The 21,574-nt window shown below is 51.8% G+C and overlaps 1 protein-coding gene across 2 annotated transcripts; it reads left to right on the top strand.

The window, feature by feature from the left end:
• The first annotated feature begins 1 nt into the window (after nt 1).
• On the top strand, nt 2–19,601 carry LOC311511409 (uncharacterized protein). 2 transcript variants are annotated; one of them, XM_084611983.1, is made up of 5 exons: nt 2–2,576; nt 4,624–4,725; nt 9,339–9,381; nt 16,034–16,184; nt 16,872–19,601. In XM_084611983.1, exons 1-4 carry the CDS (start codon nt 2,523–2,525, stop codon nt 16,153–16,155), a joined length of 321 nt encoding a protein of 106 aa, XP_084468109.1. In that variant the 5' UTR covers nt 2–2,522; the 3' UTR covers nt 16,156–16,184; nt 16,872–19,601. The 2 variants fall into 2 exon arrangements, with proteins under 2 accessions (XP_084468109.1, XP_084468108.1); XM_084611982.1 differs by having other exon boundaries at nt 16,034–19,601.
• The last annotated feature ends 1,973 nt before the right edge of the window (nt 19,602–21,574 follow it).

Below are 21,574 nucleotides of genomic sequence, written 5' to 3' on the forward strand. Positions count from 1 at the left end.
CAAGTGCTATTTCAGCACCCTGCTCTCACTGAAGTCTGCTGATTGGATGGCTGAGAGAGCCATTTCTTTGGGAATCAGGGCCCCCTTTTTTTCTCGTGGTTTATTTCTTTCCCTCTCATTTCCTACCATTGTCTTTTTTTCCCCTCCCAGCCCTTCTGCCAGCTAGATGACTGTCCTCTGAGCTCTTCCTGGCTGGTTCTGTGCTGCCCATGCATGGCTTTCCACGTAGGAGAGCTCTTGCATCAAAGACTTAGCTTGCTGACCATCCACTCGAAGCCCTGGGGCTTATCGAGAGACAGCCTGCATCAGAATCGCTCATTCCGGGTCTGAGGGCTGCATGGTGCTGTTGTCCTGAGTGGCCATGGATGTGCATCATGGATGACTGTGATACGGTTGGCTGTGCGAAAGCTCTCGAATGGCCGGTCTGTGGCTCCCTGGCTCTTGTTCACCCACCCACCACTGGCACAAGGAGCCTTTTCTTCTGCCTCCAACTGCCCCAGCACGCCGTTGCCTTGTGCTCTGCTCCCCCCAGCAACCCCCGCTGCTGCTACTGCGGAAATCAGTTGGCTGGGGCCTGCTATGGACTTGCGTCTGCCTCCTCCTTTCTTCCCTGGGTCAAAGCGCGGCATGCCCAAACCCTGGCCTCCTGGACTCAAGGCTGCTCTCAAGTGTCTGGTGAAGTGGCTGCTGGCAGCACCAGGGGAAAGGGGAAACTCATGGTGATGCATAAAACCAGCCATGTCCTGTGAGGCATAGAACAGGCGAAGCCTGATTGTCTGCCTAGAAACCGGTGTCCTTGCAGAGCCCCTGGTGACTCCCCCAGCAGTTGGTTTAGTGTGGTGTGTTTGTGCTCTTCTCCAAGGGCCTGCTTCTCTCCTTGCTCCCACCACTGTCAGTCGGGAAGTCATGGTCCTGTGTGGAGCTGGCAGAAGAGAACCGCGCCCGCTGGTGCTCCCAGCGCGGTGAGAAGACCATTTGCCTGTGCTGTTGAAACTCCTACGTTTCTTGTTGAGCTGATCTCCCATGGACACTGACCGCCAGGGAGAAATCCAGAGGGGAGTGTTAGCTCCACGTCTTCCATTGCCCTGATTAGAGCCACATGGAGCTCTGACGACTACTGAAAAGCAGCTTTTGGGGAGTAAAACTTGCTAAAGTCCTGGATTTTGCCCAAGAGGAGAGTGATTCATAGGGGATGAGATGCTGCAATAGAAAGGCCCAGGAAACTAAGCTGGAGGGAAAAGGGAGTCTACTCCAAGGGTTTGATTGTCTCTCTTCTTCCATCTAGTTCCACCTTTGCCATCCTGTCTCTCCTGTGCTGTACTCACTCCGTCAAGTGCCTTGTGATCCTTTTGTGATGAAAGGCCTGCTGGGCTGGGAGGTTGAACAACGGGTTTGAGCAGTCGAGACCCCTTAAAAAGTACAGTGTGTGTGTGAGAGAGAGGGGAAGGGGGATAGGATGGGATGGGATGGTCAGGGCAGCCAGATCAGAAGTCTGATGGAGTGTTACCCTAGGCTGTCCTCTCTCCTTGAGGTAAGTCAAATAATAATACCCTAGGCTATCTGCCTCTCCCTGGATAGCTTCAGTCTCCCGAGGGGCTGTGTCCAGCACCCATCACTCTGGTATCGAAGTGCTTTGGAAGTATGCTTTCCGGGCTGTTTTCTCTGACCTCGTGTTAAGGAGAGTGATGCTGAGTTCCATCTGGGGAAGTAAATGGTTCCTTTATTCCCGTGACGGCTTGTGGCCTGCTGGTTCCATGGGGTTGTAGGGGCCCCTTATCTGGGTTTCTTTCAGCTGTGGTGCTTATTGCTGGCTCAGTAAGAGGCTCCGTGCCCTGCTTTGGCAGAGGACTCCCTCACCCCAGCCGTTGCTAATTACATTTGAAAAATCAATTAAAAGCCTGATTAAATGCCAGTGTCTTGCAGTCTACCCTGGGGTTAGCCCCCCTCCAGCTCAGGTGGGGTCTTGGGGCACCCTGCCAGCTATTCAGGTGCATCTTGGTCTGATACACGTTCCTTTGTCATGGCAATAATCAAAGCAGTCAGCTCACTCCTCCCCGCAGCCCTGCCAGCAGCTTTGGCCATGCAGGGAGCATTGCAAAGCCCTGAAAAATCCCCGTCCCTAATGGAAAAGCAGATGGTTCCTGGGTGCTAGAGGCATTGCCGTGCTACTGTAATCCCACAAGCCACCGACCAGTGCCTGCCTTTGCCACATCCCTCTTTCTTTCAATCCTCACTCGGTGGGCCCATTCATTTCTTGAAGGGGATGGGTGAAGAGGCTCTGCACTGGTGCCGTATGTGCTGGACAAGCCCCGGCAATTAGACGAGCGAAAGGACAGCAAACAATTACTCTGGCAGGAGGAGAACAAGCGCTAAGCTCATTAAGGGGTTGGGAGGTCATCTGCCCTGTTGCAGCCGGAGAAGGGGACATTTCAGTTGCTGGTGACATTGTGACAATCGGGACTCTGTCTCGGGAAATTTTTCTGTTTCCCTTAGGTGGGGGGAGCCCATTGTAGAGTCTGACCATGCTGGCCACGCTGATGACTGCGCTGTTTTTCATGGTGAGAGCGTTTGGACAGGTGAGTCCAGGCTGGGCTTTTGGGCTTGCTTGGTGTAATGAGGTTTTATTTCTAGGGAGCTTGTTATTCTGTTAATTCAGTGTGTGTGGCTATATTATGGACATTGGGAACTAGTCGGGGACTCTGGTTCTTGTTGGCTCGGAACTACCCCCGCCTCTGGCAACCAGCGGAGCCTCCTGCCAGCCACGGCTGACCCCGGAATGGTGGGGTTCGTGGCCAGGGTTCCTAAAGCAGATGGCACTGGCTGTGAAGCATAGAGCTGGTGCTGTCTGGGACACGCCGCACGCTTGGGGACGCCCGCTATTCCCTAGGCTCCATTAATCTCTCTCAATGAAACGTATGGGTGTTTTCCCCCCTTTTTCAAATTCCAGTGGTGTGGCTGGAGAGAACACGATGTACGGGAAGGTCGTAGAAAGCAGCTGCAGGATCCTCTCCAGCGCAGTGGCTTTAGGCACCAAAGCAAGTCTTCCACGGAGTTGGCTTAAAGTGGATTTGGATGTTTATCATCCTTTGTGATGGCTCTGCCAAGCAGTGCTGTCCTTTTTCACTGGGGCACACACTGGAGCCAGTGTGAGTCCTGGACTATGTGCTGGAGATGGCTGCTGCTGCTTCTGCAAATCTGAATAATGGGGACAGAGCTCATGGGGCTGAGGGGAAGACTGCCGATTCCCACCCTTCCCTTGTCCGGGGCTATGGCTCTGCCTCGTGTGGGGTCCCCCAGCTCAAATCTGTGTTATCTACTTTGCAGTCAAGCTTCTCAGCTGCCCTCTGGTGAGGGGAACCAGCGGAGGCTGAAAATACACTAATTTCTCTTCCCTCAGACTGTGTCAATTTCCAAGCCCGTTATGTAATTATTGGACCTACTGACTCTTTGTAAGGAAACACCACTACTGGGGGAGGAGGAAATCTAGCTGCACTGACCCTACGTCCCTCTTCTGTAGACCCTTCTCTAGCACCAGCCATCCATGGATCTCCAAGTGCTTTTCAAATGTTAATGAATTCAGCCTTGTGATGCCCCGAGGAGGCAGGTGTTGTCCCTATGGTGGGCAAAGGGAAGGGAAGTGACTTTCCCAAGGCCATGCACTTTGCTACTGGCAGACAAGCTCCCTCTCCATGTATTGTGAGCTGTCCAGGAGCGACCCCAGAGGAGATAAAGGGGGCAGGAGCTCTCTCTGCATTTTCCCCTTTGAGAGCATTTCCTGTGAGCAGACTACGCCTGGCAAGAAGCTCCCGCCACTTCTGCCATCCCCACCCGTGGGCCTTGCGGAATGTCCCGATGCCACATGGCAAACCTCAGCCATCCCGCTGAGCTGTGAATGTGCGCCTGTGGCACTGGGCTTGCTGTCGAGTCCCCATCTTCTCCTCGTAAGCTGCTGCCTGTGACCTCGTAACCATCTCCCCAGCAGCCGATTGTGATATCACAAAGGGAAGATTGTGTCCGAACCAGGGCATGGGCATAAGCAGCAGGCACAAGGGTTTGCAAACGTTAAGGCCTCGCAAATAGGTTTGGGGGTCTTAACCTAATCCCAAATGGGCCACAAAACTGCCCCCTGGCCCTGGGCTGGCATCTGAATAACACCTGGCATCTGCACTGCTGCGTTCCTTCATGTTACGAATTGTACTGTAAAGGTAACTGTCGTCTTGCTCGTCCTACTTCTCCAGGCCCCCTCCGCAAGTTGCTGAGCCTGCATCACTGCCGTATCTAACTAGCCAGAGAAAGGAAGGCCCAGTGGTCAAAGTGCTAGCCTGGGGCTTGGGGTCCGTTCCCTGCTCTGCCCCAGACTTCTTGTGTGAGCGTGGGAAAGTCCCTTAGTCTCCCTGGGCCTCAGTTCCCATGTGTACAGTGGGGTACTGGCCCTGCCCGCCCCCAGGCATGTGGCAAGGATGTCACAGGACCTAAGGGAGATGAAGGAGCTGTGCACACAGGAGAGCACGGTGCAAACATAAGCACTGGCTCTTGCTAGTCTCCCTGGAAGTGGGCAGCAGGTCTGTGTACAGATGAGTGTCTCTCTCTCTCTGACCTGCATTGCCTTTCTCCACAACCTAGCTCAGAACCAGCCTGTTCCATGAGGAGCCGCTGCCCTATCTCGTGTACCAGCCCCTGCCATGGCAGGTCCAGTATGTGACCCAGAGCCGCCGGGACAGTGGGGTACGTGTCGCTCTCCTTGTCTCCTTTTGTAGTCATCGGCGCTTTAGACTGGGAGGGGCCAACTGCCCACAGCTAGAGGCATGGCAGCGTGATGCTGCATGGCCACAAGCCAAGCAGTCCAGTACCTGAGGGTGGGCTCGTGTGCAGTGTCTCGTGAGAGGGATGTGGCCGTGTTGCCAAGTGGGTAGGGCACTGGAATAGGTGTTGAAAGACTCCTGCCACTGACCTGCTGGGTGTCTTTGGGCCAGTCACGCCCCCTCCTGTGCCTCTGTTTCCCCTCTCACCCTGTGTCTGTTTTGTCTGTGTCGATTGTCAGCTCCAGGGGGCAGGGACTGTCTCTCATGATGTCTCTGTGCAGAGCCCACCGGGATGGGCTCCTGATCTGGAATGCTGTGTCCAGTTCCGGAGCCCACCGTCTGAGAAGGATGCTGATAAACTGAAGAGGGTTCGGGAAGAGCCACAGGAAGGATTAGAAAACCTGCCTGATAGCGATAGACTCAAGGAGCTCAATCGGATTAGCTTCACAAAGAGAGGTTAAAGGGTGACCAGAGGGCAGTTTGTCCGTATCTCCATGGGGAATATATATATGATAATGGGCTCTTCAGTCTAGCAGAGGAAAGTGGAACACAATCCAAAGGCTGAAAGTTGAAGCTAGGCAGATTCAGAATGGAAATACAACGTGCATTTTTAACAGTGAGAGTAATTAACCATTGGACAATTTCCCAAGGGCAAAGGTGGATTCTCTGTCTCTGACCATTTTAAAATCACGACTGGATGCTTTACTAAAAGATCTGCTCTGGGAATTATTTGGGGGAAGTTCCCTGGCCTGTGCTAAACAGGAGGTCAGCCTAGATGGTCACAATGGGCCCTTCTGGGCTTGGAGCCTATGGGATGTTGAATCTTAGAGGACCCTCCATGCATTGCCACAACACACAATGATAGGAAGTCCAGTCATGCAGGCTAGCTGGGCCCAGTGTTGCAAATCCAGCGGTCGCTCTGTGTTTCCTCATTGGTGCTGCAGACCCAGAACAATGACTAGTTCCCTCCTGTTTGGTTAGTGAGGAAATGCCTGGCACTTCTAACCTGCTCGGACCTTTCCTGGAGCACAGCTGGGGAGTCGCCTCCATGCTCTTTTATTATCTGTAGCCAGTCGTCTGTGTGTTTCTGGGTAGCGAGCCATGAGACAGGGCGAGCCGGGGATGTTCAGCAGCCAAAGAACAGAATTGTATCTTGACAGTGCTGGCCAATGCCACTTGCAGCATCCCTGCTAGTGCAGGCGCAGGAAGGGAAATGTGGGTCTCGGGAGGCAAAGGCCAGGCTTTGAATTGTTAGTGAACGTACACCTTATCACACAGCTGTGACTCTGGAGAACCGGCCCTGGGTCACTCCCCATATCTCCTGGCTCCACTGACACAAGCAGGTGCCTGTTCCTCTTAGCCCTGCAGGGTAGTGAGCTGGAATTCCTTGCTCCGTCTCCAGCCAACTGGTTCAGCGTTCCAGCTGCAGACTCTGCATTGCTGCTGATAACACAGTGATTAGTAGAACTTATTACTGAGTTGTGGTAGTGCCTAGGGACCCCAACCCAGGCCATGGTTCCGTTGTGCAAGGCGCTGTACAAGTAGAGAACCGAGGCGCTCTCTTCCCTAAAGAGTTTACAGTCTAAATAGACCTGGCAGACAGGGCAGTGGAAAATATAGAACATAAAGGCCAAGTGACCCAAGTGAGTTTGCAAACCCCATCTTAATGCTACGATTTATTTATTTTATTTTTGGGATAGGGTTTTGTTGGGAAGGGTTTAGCGAGACAGAGGCAAGGAAGGCAGAGGGGACATTTGAGGGAGGGTGTTTAAGGACCGAGAAGAAGGCAAACCTGTATGGGACAGAGAGAATCCAGCTGGCGGTCAGGTCCTAGGGGAATTTGCGGAGGTGAAACCATCTGTGAACTTTCAGACTGAACAGTGTGGGTCTGGACTCTTGGAGAGAATAAAAGTGGAACTCCACAAAAGAGCCGTTCGAGGGAGGTGTGTGAATGTATGTGATAGGGAATAATTCAGGTGAAGACGTGAACATAATTCTCTGCCTCTGCCTGGAGAAGGAAAAAATGCAAGAGCACAATAACCCAACAGTGACTCAAGCTACACAGCAAGAGGGTCCCTGCTTACAAGCTACATCCAACCCCACTTCCTTCTGAGGGGCCGTCTCCAACCAACTTTATCCAATCCCAGCTGACAAGTCTTTTGAACTTGGCGACACAACGTGGTCCAGAAAAGTAGTGACCTCACGCAGTAATTGGAGTTTTCCCAAACTCCATGCACTTTCCCTTTCCCTCCCTCAATTCCTTGTCCTTCATAGAAATGTGGGGCTGGAAGGGACCTCGAGAGGTCATGTAGTCCAGGCCCCCGCACGGTACAGCTAGACCATCCCTGACAGGTGTTTGTCCAGCCTGTTCTTAAAAACCTCCAATGATGGGGATTCCGCGTCCTGCCTTGGAAGCCTGTTCCAGAGCTTAACTAGCCTTAGAGTTAGAAAGGGTTTTCCTAATATTTAACCTAAATCTCCCTTGCTGCAGATTAAGCCCATTACCTCTACCTTCAGTGGAGATGGAGATCAACTGATCCCCGTCCTCCTTAGAACAGCCTTTACCCTGTTGGAAGACTGTTCTCAGGCCCCCCTCAGTCTTCCTTTCTCAAAACTAAACATGCCCCATTTTTTAACCTTTCTTCATAGGTCAGGTTTTCTAACCCTTTGATCACTTCTTCTGTTCTCTTCGAGACTCCAGTTTGTTCACATCCTTCTTAAAGTATGGAGCCCAGAACTGGACCCAGTACTCCAGCTGAGGCCTCACCAGCGCGGAGTAGAGTGGGACAGTTACCTCCCGTGTCTTAAATATGACACTCCTGTTAACACACCCTCATCGGCAAACATGCCGAGGGTACTAAGTACCGTTGTACCGGCCAGAATGACCACGGTTGATGGTGTTGCACCAGGTGTTGTGTAGTGAAGTTCCCAGGTCTGTCTCAATCCAGAAGATTCACAATCTGTGGGCTGGCCCTGCGGGATGTCGATGGAAAGCTTGAGAGCACGATGTGTGGGGGTGTTTTTGCTATCCTGGTGACATGGCTGAAGAGCTTCCAGTGCCGCTTTTGAGTAAACTGAGCAACTGAAGGAAGCCAGATCTTTGTGACTTTTTGCACAAAGTCAAACAACTTTATGCTCAGGATTTGGTGCTGCAGCACCTGTGCAGTGCCTCTAGCTGCTCCAAGTCTGCCTCTAAGAGGGTCCGGGTTTCCAGGTGGAAACTGGAACTAGGAGTGACCTTCCTGGAAGACAGTCGCCTTTCTCTCCACTACCTTTGGGCCTAGCACCATCTCCTCTCCCCTTACACTCTTCCTTGCCACTCCTGTGCAGAAATACTAGGGTAGGGCATGAAGTGGTTCTCAGTCCCCTGTAGCTAAAGAAGCAGATCTCCAGCTCCGCTCCATGGTTGCCCATGCCACGACTCCCCAGTGGCAGCACCGCACTCAAGGCTGCTTCTCTTCTCTCGCTGGCCAATGGACTTGGTGCTGTGTGCTCAGCCAGCGGCTGCTTTGAGCACAGATCGCTTCCATAATGGTTGTGACTGGCTAAGGTATTTAATAGTAGCTGAGCAGCTGCATCTTGGCTGAATATCCCAGACCTTGTGGAAGTCCAGGGCCCTTTCTGTAGGCCAAGGGACGGCAATAAACCATTGACCTCCATATTCCAGAGGCCTGGGAGAGTTCCCTCAGCAGCATCCTATTTGTTACTATTTTATTTATTAGAACTAAGGATCTTCCATGCCTGAAATGTGAAAAATAACTAGTATTGGGGGACTACTTGGCCAGGTTTCCTGGACTCTAGGTTAGACAGCTGTGGAACGTCTGACTCTTGCATGTGGGATCAGGTGACCATGTTGGTAATGATACAAATGGGCATATTTTTATTTTTAATGAAAAAGCGGGGTGTGTTTGTTAATTAAATAATCTGCTCTAAACAAAGTCTGTGGGGGAGAGATTCTTTTTCTCCAAAGGGCAAAGAAGAGCATCACTAAAGGGACAGCGCCAGGTAGAAAGGTTTGGGGGGTTTTAAGTACAGCTTTTCCTTTGCATGGAAGCATCCCCCTGCAGAGCTTGCATCCTAGGCACTGCAGCATCCTGCGAGGGCGTGAGCGGTAGGCAATGAAACTGACCAGGCTAGTTTCACTGCCGTCTTTCATCTGAACTGCATGCTCAGGCATTAATGAGGCTAGCTAGTGCAAATTTAATCTCCTGAGCTGTCAGGGAAACAAATTAAAGAAATCTTGTTTTCAAAAACTTGATTTTTTTTTCTTTTTTTGTAACAGGAGCCTTTTCTGTAACTCTGCCTTCCAAGTGCTCTCACAAATATTAATTACTGGAAGCGTTACTCCATGGTGCCCGTCTACGGGGACCACTATACTATAGTCAGGGTCTCAGAGTCACTGTGAGCAATGGAGAGTTAAAAGCACATTGAAACCAGCCCTGCCTCCTTTTAGCTGCCTTGGCAGGGACCATCCTCACAGGCTTTTGTTGGGGTCAGGACTAACTCTCTCCCTGTTTCTGTTTTGTTTATTTCCAGAAAGGTGAGAGCTCTCGGCACGGCAGCATCTACTCGCGGAAAGGTGAGTGCGCAGCATGCCTCTGGCGTGAGGAGGAGGGATCGGGGACCCGCTGAGATGTTAACTGGAACAAGACTGGGTTTGTGGGAGGGATTCGCACCCCCGAGCAGCGCTGCTCCGACTCAGCAGAGCCGGCACACTCCATTTTTAATTAATTTTTAATCATTTCTGTGCTGATTAGAATGTACCGCCAGCCAGAGCATCTGGGAGTGTGTACAGGATCCCAGGCAGGATGGCGGCTGTATTAATTATAGCTGGCAGCATCAATAGCCAGACGCCCACCCCGTGTACCCTTTTGGAGCCTCGCTGCTCTGACCCACTGTCCAGCTGGTGCAGAGCTCTGTGCTGTGCAGCAGGTCTGTAATGTGCTTGTTTCTGCAAGCAAATCCCTCTCCTCCTGCAAACCCACCCAGCTGACTTTAGAATGGACAGAGGTGGGTGTCAGAAGGTCCCTCTTTCTCAGGGTCTCATCCTCTTCCCTCCTCGCCTGGCAGGAGCCACTTTGAAATGTCCTCAAATTCTGCTGCCTCTAATGAAGTCAAGTGCTCAGCAAATAGGATTTGTCCACATCTATTCTCAGCGCAGCTCAGGCTGTAATCGGATGAAGGCCGGCGCACTGCCACTCTCTGCAGCGGAGGCTGGAACGTGCCGCTGAGCTGTGTGCTGAGTCAAGGGGGATTGGAGGCTGCTGCTGAGGAGGACGGAGTGTCCTGTTCTGGACAGGAACTTTGGCAGGGAATCCAGTGTGGTGACTCCTCCGGTCTGGAGTCCCTGTGGGCCACTGAGCTGAATTCCAGCTTCTCATGGGCATCCTTCAGGAAAGCCACATGCAGCAGAGCAGACGATGCTTCTTGCCACGGTCGTGGGTGCCCTTTCCCTACCCCTTCCACAGCCCCCTGCAGGGGATTCCACAGCAGGATCTGGTGCTCAGCAGGTATGGGCCGTGTGGCTTTGTGCTCCTGACCAGATCATCAATGCTCCAGCGTGGAGCTGGAACAGAAGTTTTAGACATGCTGCTGTGACTTGCAAGTGTTTTGGAGCCAGTGTCTCTTGCTGCTTTCTGGCAGGGGCCTTGACAAGCCATTGGGAACTTAGGGGCTTCATCGTTCAGCTCTTGTCTGAGCAGCTCCTGTTTTTCCAATGGCCAGCCCTTTGAAATCGAGATAGACTGTTAACATTTCCCTGTTGCTAACCCTCTAAGAAGCACTTCCAAGTGTGCCTTGTGGATGTCCGATTTTTTCCAGGGCTCTTTGGCATCTGCACAAGAAAGATGCACCGACTTAACTCAATCTGTTTAGAAACTTAGTTGGTTAAACCAGGCTAACGCCTGTCGGGTTAGCTCGTACAGATTCGACTGGGCTGCACTGACCTGAGTCTCTCCTAACTGCATTTCGGTGTCCATACAAAGGACTTGCACCCGTTTAATTAAATTCGTTTCTAAACTGGTTTTAGTTACATGGGTGCAAACGTTGTAGTTCAAATGAGGCCTAAGTAGCTAGCACCTCCCGTTGTCCCTCCTCTCCAGGCTGGTATGAGGTAGAATAGGACTCGCGTGTCTGAAAAAGGGCTACAGTGTAATGACATGGTCTGATGTAAGCACCTGAGCATTCTCACCTGTGTGAGCTGCCGGTCATCTCTGTCCCGAACGTCCAGCATAGTTACACAGATCACCAGGTCCCTGTGTGACTGCCATAAAATTAACGTGTAACAATCCAGGATGCCATGCTGCATTCCATTCCAATCCTATTCCTGGCTCTCCACTGACTCCTCCTGTGGCCGTGGGTAAGTCACTTCCCCTCTGTGTGCCTCAGTTTCCTGCTCTGAAATGGAGCTGGTAATCCTGACCTACCTCCCAGGGTGTCATGCAGGGCAATTGATTCTTTGAAGGTGGAAAGTGCTATATCAGTGCTAAATGTTCTCCATAGTTCCGTATGGGGGCACTGTGACGGAAGAGGGGCAGTGTAGCCTTGTGGTCAGAGGTGCCAAGTGCAGGGATCCACACTTACCAACCAGGTGGTTTTTGCTGCATCTGTTTGTTGTTCTGTAGCCTGCAGTGATGGACAGTGAAAACCACAAAGGCCTAAGTGACTTTCACCCTAACAGGAATATTTTGGCTGCTTCCCAGCTGAGAACTGGACTTGTGGGGTTACAGCAATGCAGCGTTATCGATAGGGTCAGTATCTGCTCAGCCCCGCAGAGATCCTTTGGCTGGTGTATTTCTTTAAGAGCTGACAACAGTCCACACGGAGATGGGGCTTATTCCTGGTTTACTGCTGCATGTTCCCCGCACTTCCAACTGCCTCCATGGCCTCTGGCGTTCGATAGTGCCGAGAACAGGATTTATGGCAGATGGGGCCCGTTGTGGGCAGGCAGGCAGGAGCTGATTCCCAATGCGGGCTGTTTTATGTGTCTCTTACTTTGCCGTTTCTTTTAGGATGTGAATAAACATGGGTTCAGGTGACACAGCTGAGTTGATACAGCAGCATCTGGCACGGGGCTGTTGGAGCACCGCTAGGGGAGTGCTTAGCTGTGACACGTTGGCTTAAAAGAACGCTGCTGGGCTGCTTTGGTTCAGCTTCTGTTGAATTTCACAATGCCTCCCTAATGCGACATTAAGCATCAGGCAGGGAGTGCTCCCATTTATCAGCATGAGCGCTTCATTCCTGTACAGTGCCCTGCTTCCTTTTACTCTTCTCTGTGTGCGCCAGCGAGTGAGCATCCCGCTCTGTGATTAAACACGGGGAGGGCTTTGGGGAGCACAGCTGTCTAAATAGTGGGATTAGTGTTGGCAGAGAGCGAGGGAGGGTTCTCCCTTCTGTATCACTTGCCCGCTCCACCGCTTCTCTGACCTGGATGTTGTCCATACAGACCCGAGCTGAGTGGTTGTGTGCCATTTCTGGGGCCCTTGGGGGAACTGCACAGTGCATTTGGAACAAGTCTATGGTGTAGACGCCTGAAAAATAGGCAGAGAACGGCAAACTCTCTGAACTTGTGGCCTGTGCTGAGAGCCTGGATTTTGTCCTTGGTAGCACCTGGCTATTTATTTTTAGTCAGTAATGAAAAAGGGTTTCCCCCCCCCCCGTCTGGAGCAGGGACTTGGATGATGGCCTCTCTGTAGAATATATGGCAGACGGGCTGATTTGACCAAAGGACTCAAAGGCAGATTCTCCTCCGCTTACCCCAGCACCTGGGTGACATCTGACAAGTCCTGCAGGCACGGCTCCAACCCCCAGCTACGATGGGTTCAAGTGACCCCTCTCCATTGCTGGGCACAGCTAGCTTTGTGGCTTTCTTTCATTTCTATGTACAGGGTGCCGAAAAAACCAGGTCTCTTGCTAAAATGGGGCAAACCTCGAGGAGCTTTCTACCCCAGAGAGGGCAGGGTGCTCCCTGAGAGTTGTAGTGAGATCTTCATCCAGAGTGCGGGCTCTGTTTAGTGTGAGTAACAGGGTCTGTGCTCTGGAGGGATGTGAAACGTGCAGGACCGTGACTGTCTTGGGCACCTCGTCTCCTTCATGGCAACAGTGGTTGCTTGGCCTCGTGTTCTGGGTTATCCCCCCCAGCCCAGGAAGTGGGGAGTACTTGGGGCGGCAACCAGTCTGGGATCTCTTGATCTCTGAGGCCCTCACCCAGGAAGTGACACAACTCGTGCAGTGTGTCAAGAGCTTCCCTGGGTTCCGCAGTCCCGGGGCGTGCAATCTTCCTGGCATAGCTGCGTTTTTCATCACGTGAAACAAACTCTCTAGGCCTGCTGAGTCCCTCGCCTTGGAAGTGCCCTGTACAGCTCCATAGAGCCCAGGTGATTAATTACCAGATGCTGCATGGACTTGTGAAGCAGCTGTGTGTAATATAGCAAACAGGGCCTGCAAGGTTAGAATAGCACAGGGTACCCAGAACCTCGCCTAGTATCTCTGGGTTTAACTGCCCCTGGGAGTAACCTTCCCATCTCCTCTAGCTGCTGGAGGCGGGGGCGAGCTCTGTTGAGCGTGCTGGGTGTGTTACACCTTGGAAATCTAGTGGTTTAACACCGTTGCAGCAAAAGGATTCCTTCCCTTCCTCTGGCTGCCTCTGAGATGCAGGAGCAGCACAAAGCTGCTTGCAATGTAAGTGGTGATGTGGCTGTAGATGAGCAAGAGGGCTCTGAAGCCAGGCTCAGCCACTGGGGTACAAATACACCAAGCAAGACAGCGTTGCATAGCAGATGAGGGGTCTTGAATGCCAACTATTAATATGCTGCCTTGGTGGAGAGGCTGTGTGGCTCAGGGGCCTGGCAATAGGCTAGTCGCAGCCTGGCGCCTTGTTCAAATCCAGACTAGGTTGGTGGTGATTAGAAGCGATTACCTGGTGATGGCTGTTCCGTGGCCTGCATGTAAGGAGGTTTGTGGTTCTTGGTTCAGTCCAGTGAACAGTTCCTGGTGCTGCAGTAGGTGTAAGTGACCCCCTTGTGCTGGTCTCGGTGGAGATAAGAATGCCCATAGTGGGTCAGACCAGTGGTCCATCTTGCCTAGTATCCTGTCTTCTGACAGTGGCCGGTGCCAGATTCTTCAGAGGAAGCAAACAGAACTGGACAATTATCAAGTGATCGATCTCCTGTTGTGCAGTCCCAGCTTTTAATGGTGGAGATTTCGGGTTGCTCGGACAATGGGGTTTCATGCCTGGCCATCTTGGCTAATAGCTATTGATGGACTTATTCTCTATGAATGTATCTAGTTCTTTTTCTGAACCCAGTTATACCTTTGGCCTTCACAAAATCCCCTGGCAATGAGTTCCACAGGTTGACTGTGTGTTGTGTGAAGAAGTATTTCCTTCTGTTTGTTTTAAACCTGCTGCCTATTAATTTCATTGGGTGACCCCTGGTTCTTGTGTTATGTGCATAGGTAAATAACACGTCCCTCTTCACTTTCGCCCCCCAGTCATGATTTTCCAGACCTCTGTCAGTCATTTCACCCTTTCGTCAGCTCTTTTTTTTTCTAAACTGAACAGTCCCAGTCTTTTTAATCTCTCTTCACACGGAAGCTGTTTCATACCCTTAGTCATTTTTGTTGCCCTTCCTTGTACTTTTCCCAATTTTAATATGTCTTTTATGAGATGGGGCGACCAGAACTGCACGCAGTATTTAAGGTGTGGGCATACCATGCATTTACAGAGTGGCATTATAATATTTTCTGTCTTATCTATCCCTTTCCTAACGCTATCTAACGTTCTGTTTGCTTTTTTGACTGCCGCTGCACACTGAGTGGATGTTTTCAGAGAACTATCCACAGTGACTCCAAGATCTTTCTTGAGTGGCAACAACTAATTTAGATCCCATCATTTTGTATGTATATTTGGGATTATGTTTTCCATTACTTTTCAGTTATCTGCCATTTTGTTGCCCAGTGGAGTGAGATCCCTTTGTAACTCCTCAGAGTCGGCTTTGAACTTAACTGTCTTGAGTAATTTAGTATTGTCTGCAAATTTTACCACCTCGCTGTTTACCCCTTTTTCCAACTCCTTCATGAATATGTTGAACAGCACACGTCCCAGTACAAATCCTTGGGACACCCCACTATTTGCCACTTGCCACTGTGAAAACTGATCGATCATTCCTACCCTTTGTATCCTGTCTTTGAACCAGTTACGGATCCAGGAGAGGACCTTCCCTCTTTTCCCACGACAGCTTACTTTGCTTAAGAGCCTTTGGTGTGAGACCTTGTTGGAGGCTTCCTGATGTGAAGAGAAGTGCTAAGGATTCAATGGGCCATGGAGGCCTTTGCTGTCTGATCTGTGGTTAAATAAGGGGTATGAGTCTCTCCAGGGTCATCGACCCAGCTACTCTCCCCAGGGCTAAATTCACAGTTAAAAAGAGAGAACTGGGGTTTCCTTCCAGTTGTGTTTAGTGCTGAGTTCCCTGAACGCTGGCCTCTGTGAGGAACTCCCACCGGAAGCAATTCCCATCCTTGTCGTCCATTCGGGACTCCCCAGCGCACTCTAACGAGACCACCTACGGGGTGGGGGAAGTGGGGATAGGTCTGGTTAAGAACCCTAGGTCAGCCCTGGTTGGGCAGGTTTTGTTCTGCAGAAATGTGGCAGCCTGTTTGTGTTAGCCTGGAGAGACGAGCAGCAGATTAAGGATGTCGTATGGACGGGTGGCAGATAAGAGCCCTGCATCCATTACTGTGCGGGAGCGGAGGCCTGTGAGTTGTCAGCATAAGCGGGGGCTTATGTAAGAGTGCAACAGAATTCCCAGCTCTGAGCTCTGCCCATCACTCGGGGGCAGGAGGCTGGAGCAAGTCTTGGCAATGGCCCACTAGAGCCTTTGGCCTTGAGGCTGCTCCGTTACGGTCAGTTCTGTTTGGCAGCGACTGACCATTGCCACCTGCGGTCAGTCTTGCAGGCCCCGGTGGACAAGCACCCACGTGCCAGAAGACCCCCTGGCTGATGGCACGAACTGGGTCCGGTGGTGGTGGTGGTGGTGGTAAGGCAGAGGCTGGCCTGGGCCATGTACACTGAATTCCCACTCGTCCCTAGGAGTGGTCAGCGGTGATTTGCTGGCAGGGCTCTGCTGTCCCTGCCGTGTGGATCTAGAGCTCAGTCTGCAGGGCTGTTGCTGGCGCCTTTCACCAGCACGCGTTCAGACTGTTGGATTCATCGTGTTGCTTGCCTGTCTCCCCAGGTAACATGATTCCTGATTCGAGCAGCAAGAGCCAGTCCTTGTGTGACCCGACCGAGCGGGCTGCCGTCACGATCCAGACTCACTACAGGAAATACCAGCAGCACAAGCATGAGAAGAAATAGACGTGGCCGGGATCCCTGTCTTGTGTTGGGTTGGTTTTCCTTGTGAACAAGAAGTTTTTCCGTCACTGTTGTGGTGGCTCCCTGAATCCACACTCGCCTGCTGTCTGCTCCCTTCTTCTTAGTGCTCCCTGTGTGCAGAGATTTAGAGACATGTCCGTGTTTGTCAGGGTGTCTACGTTGGCCCTCAGTTGCAAGCCTTGTGGCAAGCCCATCCCCGCATGCCATAGCCCCTGCCGGGGGTCTGGGCAGGGCGCAGGGAGAGCAAGTGTTTGACTGGGTGGGAATTGGAGTCCAGAGACTGACATGGAGCCCAGCTTTGAGACCTGCAGGCCCAAATCTCAGATTTGTGGGTGCTAACTGGGGCTCCAGCACTCTCACGCCACCTTCAGTGCTGGAGTGTCCAAGTGCCCATCGGTTGGATGTACGTTTTTGCACACGGCTCTTTTCCCATCTTTCTGGCCTCTTGCACCCAAGGAGGTGGGTGAGAGGGAGCCGAGGGGCCACATCTGGCATCTCTAAGTGTCTGGGCTTGTCTGAAATTGGCATAGGGCAGGACACCCCTCCCTCAGTGCAGTGCCGAGCTAGGTTCACTGTGGCATCTGGAATCAGAGTAGCAGCCGTGTTAGTCTGTATCCGCCAAAAGAAAAAGAGTACTAGTGGCACCTTAGATAATAGTTTCTGAGGTGCCACAAGTACTCCTTCTTTTCCTTTTGTAGATCTGGAATGAATCCCTCCATGGTGAAGCTGAGCTCTTGGGCCAGCTCCACCGTCTGGCCATGTGACCGCGGTTGAGTGGGCAGGAGGCAGCAGTCCTATGTCCACATAGTAACTAACCCAGCGTGCCAGGGCTTGTTTCTGCCTGCTCCAGAGCCCTCGTGGGAGCAGGTCTGTGTCCTGGAGCCACAGCAGGGGCCAGTGCTGACTCTTAGAGAGCTAGGTACTTCTAGCAGGACAAAAGCTAGAGAGAGGGGCCAGGTTACTTGGGGGAAGGGGAGCTGGCAGCAGGGGCTGTAGGGTTTGTGGTAAGCTGGGAGGGGTCGTGGGGTCACGGGAGTAGGTTGAGCAGCTGGGAGAGGCATAGAAAGGAGGTGCTTGCACATGTGTGGATGCTGACCACCACCCCTGCAATTAACTTGATGCACGGTTGATGGATCTTCCCTGTCTCCTTTCTCCTGTCCCTTCTGATTTGTCACCCTAACCTAGTAGTCGTTCCCTCTGCTAATCGCTCCTGCCCGATGGGGCTAGTCACACTGCTGTCCGCTAGCTAGGCCACAGTTGTCCGTGACATACGGCCAGGTAAGAGACCCACTGTTTGCCTGGAGGAGTTTACAGTGTCCTCGGCATTAGGCCAGAGCAGTGCACGCAATAGACTGGGGGGGATGTGGTAATGAGCTCTCACAGTTATATATGGCTAGTGGCATGTGCTTCCAGGAGGTGGGGGTGGAGTTGCTAAGTCCCTGTCTCTCTGAGGGTTTTGTAAGAGGACTGGTTTTTTTGGGGGGGGGCGGGGAATCTATGGGGAGCAGGGTAAAGGTGTCAAGCTCTGGGATGTGTACCTGCATTGGGTAACCCAGGAAGTGCAGTGAGAACATCGTTGAGGGGTCAGGATGGATTGGCTGGTTACATTAGAACAAACGTAAGGGAATTTTATATGCTGGTGCATTGCAACCGTCCAACAGCTGTCAGTGGGAGAGACTTTGCCCTGGTGGGGTGGCGGGGTGCGGGGGGACCTATGAATCGTCTTGTGCACAAGAGATTGCTAGTGTTGAACTATATTGCTCTGGCCCCTTGAGAAGGGTTCTCAGCTGCCTCCTTGCTGTAGCTGACAGTGATTCTGTGCAGTACCCACAATGGACTCTGGCCCTTAAACCTCCTTGAGAGCGCCTGGTCCCACAGCTGTAGCCTGCCCTCCCCCCCACCCCGCCCCGTGCCCCCCGTTGCAGGCTGACCTAGCTCCCTCCCACATGGCCATGAATGCTGCTGCACCCCCAGCTGCGTGCTTGTTAATCAATGCTTGTAAAGTGCTTTAAATATGTAAAGCCCAATGTCAATGCTCAGTGAGGGGGTTACTGTCTCTGGGTTCTCTCCTCTCCCCAGTAGTTCTGCGCCCTCTTTTCCTGTATCTGCCTCTTGAACTCTGATCCCCTACGTACTCGTTCCAAGCCATGGCCTAGTGACAACTTGTTGGCCCTCTATTATTGCACAGCTGGTTCCAGCTCTTCTGCGCAGAGGGTTGTTAAACAAGAGCCAGTGAAAGCCTCATAGTCCTTGTTGCTTGTATTGTGGAGGCACTGTGCCAGGATCAGGGCCTCTTGTACTGGGTGCGGCAGAGACACCAGGTAAAGGGGACACTGGCTTCACGTCCTTTTAAACTTTGATTTTTCACTCAATAGTTTCTTGCACCTCCCATGTTTTAGGGCACGTGAAACAATAGGGAGTTAAAGGTTGGCCAGTTTGACTTGAATTCCTTTCGGCAACTTTCTCCTCCCCTGAAATGCTGGTTTGTAATTTCCTCCAATGATATTATAGAATCATAGAATCTCGGGGTTGGAAGGGACCCCAGAAGGTCATCTAGTCCAACCCCCTGCTCGAAGCAGGACCAATTCCCAGTTAAATCATCCCAGCCAGGGCTTTGTCAAGCCTGACCTTAAAAACCTCTAAGGAAGGAGATTCTACCACCTCTCTAGGTTACGCATTCCAGTGTTTCACCACCCTCCTAGTGAAAAAGTTTTTCCTAATATCCAACCTAAACCTCCCCCACTGCAACTTGAGACCATTACTCCTCGTTCTGTCATCTGCTATCATTGAGAACAGTCTAGAGCCATCCTCTTTGGAACCCCCTTTCAGGTAGTTGAAAGCAGCTATCAAATCCCCCCTCATTCTTCTCTTCTGCAGGCTAAACAATCCCAGCTCCCTCAGCCTCTCCTCATAACTCATGTGTTCCAGTCCCCTAATCATTTTTGTTGCCCTTCGCTGGCCTCTCTCCAATTTATCCACATCCTTCTTGTAGTGTGGGGCCCAAAACTGGACACAGGACTCCAGATGAGGCCTCACCAATGTCGAATAGAGGGGGACGATCACATCCCTCGATCTGCTCGCTATGCCCCTACTTATACATCCCAAAATGCCATTGGCCTTCTTGGCAACGAGGGCACACTGCTGACTCATATCCAGCTTCTCTGTCACCCCTAGGTCCTTTTCCGCAGAACTGCTGCCGAGCCATTCGGTCCCTAGTCTGTAGCTGTGCAGATATGCCTGTTATAGCAACAACAAATGAGGCTGGACTAGGGCTGATCTATTTCCCCATCTTTCTGTAGTGGTGGAAATCGAGCCAGATTGGATAAAACTGTGCAATAGCATGGCCTGTAGTTGCATGGGAAAGTACAGTGGAGAATTTGTGTTAGAATGTAGGATTGAGATTTGTACCAGCTACATGATAATAAAGAAGTGACAATCTAGTCTTCTGCCTTTCGTTATTTTGCCAACCCACTTGGTCAAACAGCAGAGAGTATTCTTGGCTCTTTCATTTGCGGTTCTGGGTTGAAATTTCAGACCTCAGAGGAACATGTGGTCACAGACTACAGCACTGTGCCGATGCCAGGGGTGTTTGTTTACAGGACCCTCCCTTTAGGACTTGTGTCTCTGCCTTGTTTCAGACTGTTCAATCGTCGTAGAAATGTTTTTAAAGATTGTGAAACCGTGCTAGTGAAATGTTAGTTTGCTTGTAAATATTCTTGCCTTGGTCTAATGGGGAGAACCAGAAGATGACTAGAAACATGCAGGTGACTGGTCTCAGTGTAAAATCTAACCAGCACCCAGGCTGAAATGAATGTGATTTGAAGTATGATAATCCATTCTGATAACTGAGGGGCTTCTCAGTAAGGATCGGGCACAACCTTTCTGTCTCGCTGTAGCCCGTAGGGGCTGTGGGTGGTTCTCACAGAACTTGCTGCTCGGCAAACATTGCCGTGGTGGCGGTCTACCAGGATGCGAAAACGTAACTTGTCCCGGTGGTTAGAGCATGGCACTGGTAGGCAGCAGGCCTGTAATCTGTGTCTTACCACGTGCACCTGTGTTCATCTGTGTGCCGCCTGCCTCAGTTTCCCTACTTCTGTAAAGTGCTTTGAGATCAGTAAATAAAGCATAGACAAAGTGCTAGTCCTAAAAAGATGGCTCTCAGCACAGTGAGGGGTATACAAAGAGCCTGTGGCTGCCGTCTTTCGATAACTCAGGGTGAAGACCAACCTGCTCAAACTCCTGGCGTTCGCTGATGGTGAACTTGGCTCCCTGCTGCTGCCGATGTTAAAGGCAGAGGAGCTGGCAAGTGCTGTGGGCATCTGTTTTTGGAAACCAGGTATTTATCTATACCAGTTGGATGCATGGTCTGAGCACCCCTCCTATGGTACAGCAGAACTCAAACCCTTCACTGAGCAGCAAGAGAGCAAGTAGGGTGGGAAGGTGGCAGGCAGTGGGTTTGCAGGTGGAGAATGCTGCCCCGAGTGTCTCTGTAGAGCAGCAAAGTCAAACCCAACACCTGACTGGGTGGAGACGAGCGAGACATCCCTCCAGCCCCAAAACAGAAAGGGAAACAGCACCCACCACTTCTACAAAGCCGCTGCGCCATAGCCTCCTGCCTGCTCTCGGGCATGCTGCTAGAACTGTGCATTCAGTTACTGGAGAATTGCTGTTCCCATTCCCAGCAGGGTACAGAGGAGGAAATGGTATTTGCCTCCACTGCGTCAGCCCTTCTCTTTACAGACCTGGTGCTTCTGATGGTATTTCCAACTGAGGTGCTTGCTCTGGTATTTTCATGAAGCCTGGCCTGCCCACCCCCCACCCCTTGCTGGCAAGAACAGAGTTCCTGGGGGGAGCTGTGTGTTATGTTAGTACAGCCTTAGCTAGGACCCCCTTTTCTAATGAGGGATCAGCTTTCTTCTCGTCAGTGCTCTCCCTTCTTTATGGAGGGCAGCAATCCCACACTGCCTCTGGAATCCCCTTAGTCTGACTTCCTGTGGACCGTCTCCCATTCTCCATCCACAGAATGAGCATTCCTTAGGTGGGCGTCTACCCTAGGGCTCTTTCGACCCACAGGGGCATCCCACAGACTTTTGCCCTGTGTCTGTCCCATCCTTCGTAGAGCGCACTGTGGCCTTTTCCCCAACCAGCACCTCACAGTCTGATGGTCTCTGCTCCCTGTTAGCTATTGAGTCCTCCGGCATCCACCTCCTCTCGGCCCCCAACTGGGGGTTTGCTCTGTCTTTTCTTTTGGTTTGCCTTGTATAGGCCCCCTTTGCTCCTTCACCCCTTTCTCCAGCATTTCCCACCTGGGCCGCACGTTCTGGGTTCGTTGGTATTTGTCTAGGGTTTTTTCTCTGCCCTGGCATTTCCAATCTGGGCCTCACGTTTTTGGCTTGTGGGT

Source organism: Lepidochelys olivacea (assembly GCF_965140295.1).
Source record: "Lepidochelys olivacea isolate rLepOli2 genome assembly, chromosome: 22".
Lineage (NCBI taxonomy): Eukaryota > Metazoa > Chordata > Testudines > Cheloniidae > Lepidochelys > Lepidochelys olivacea.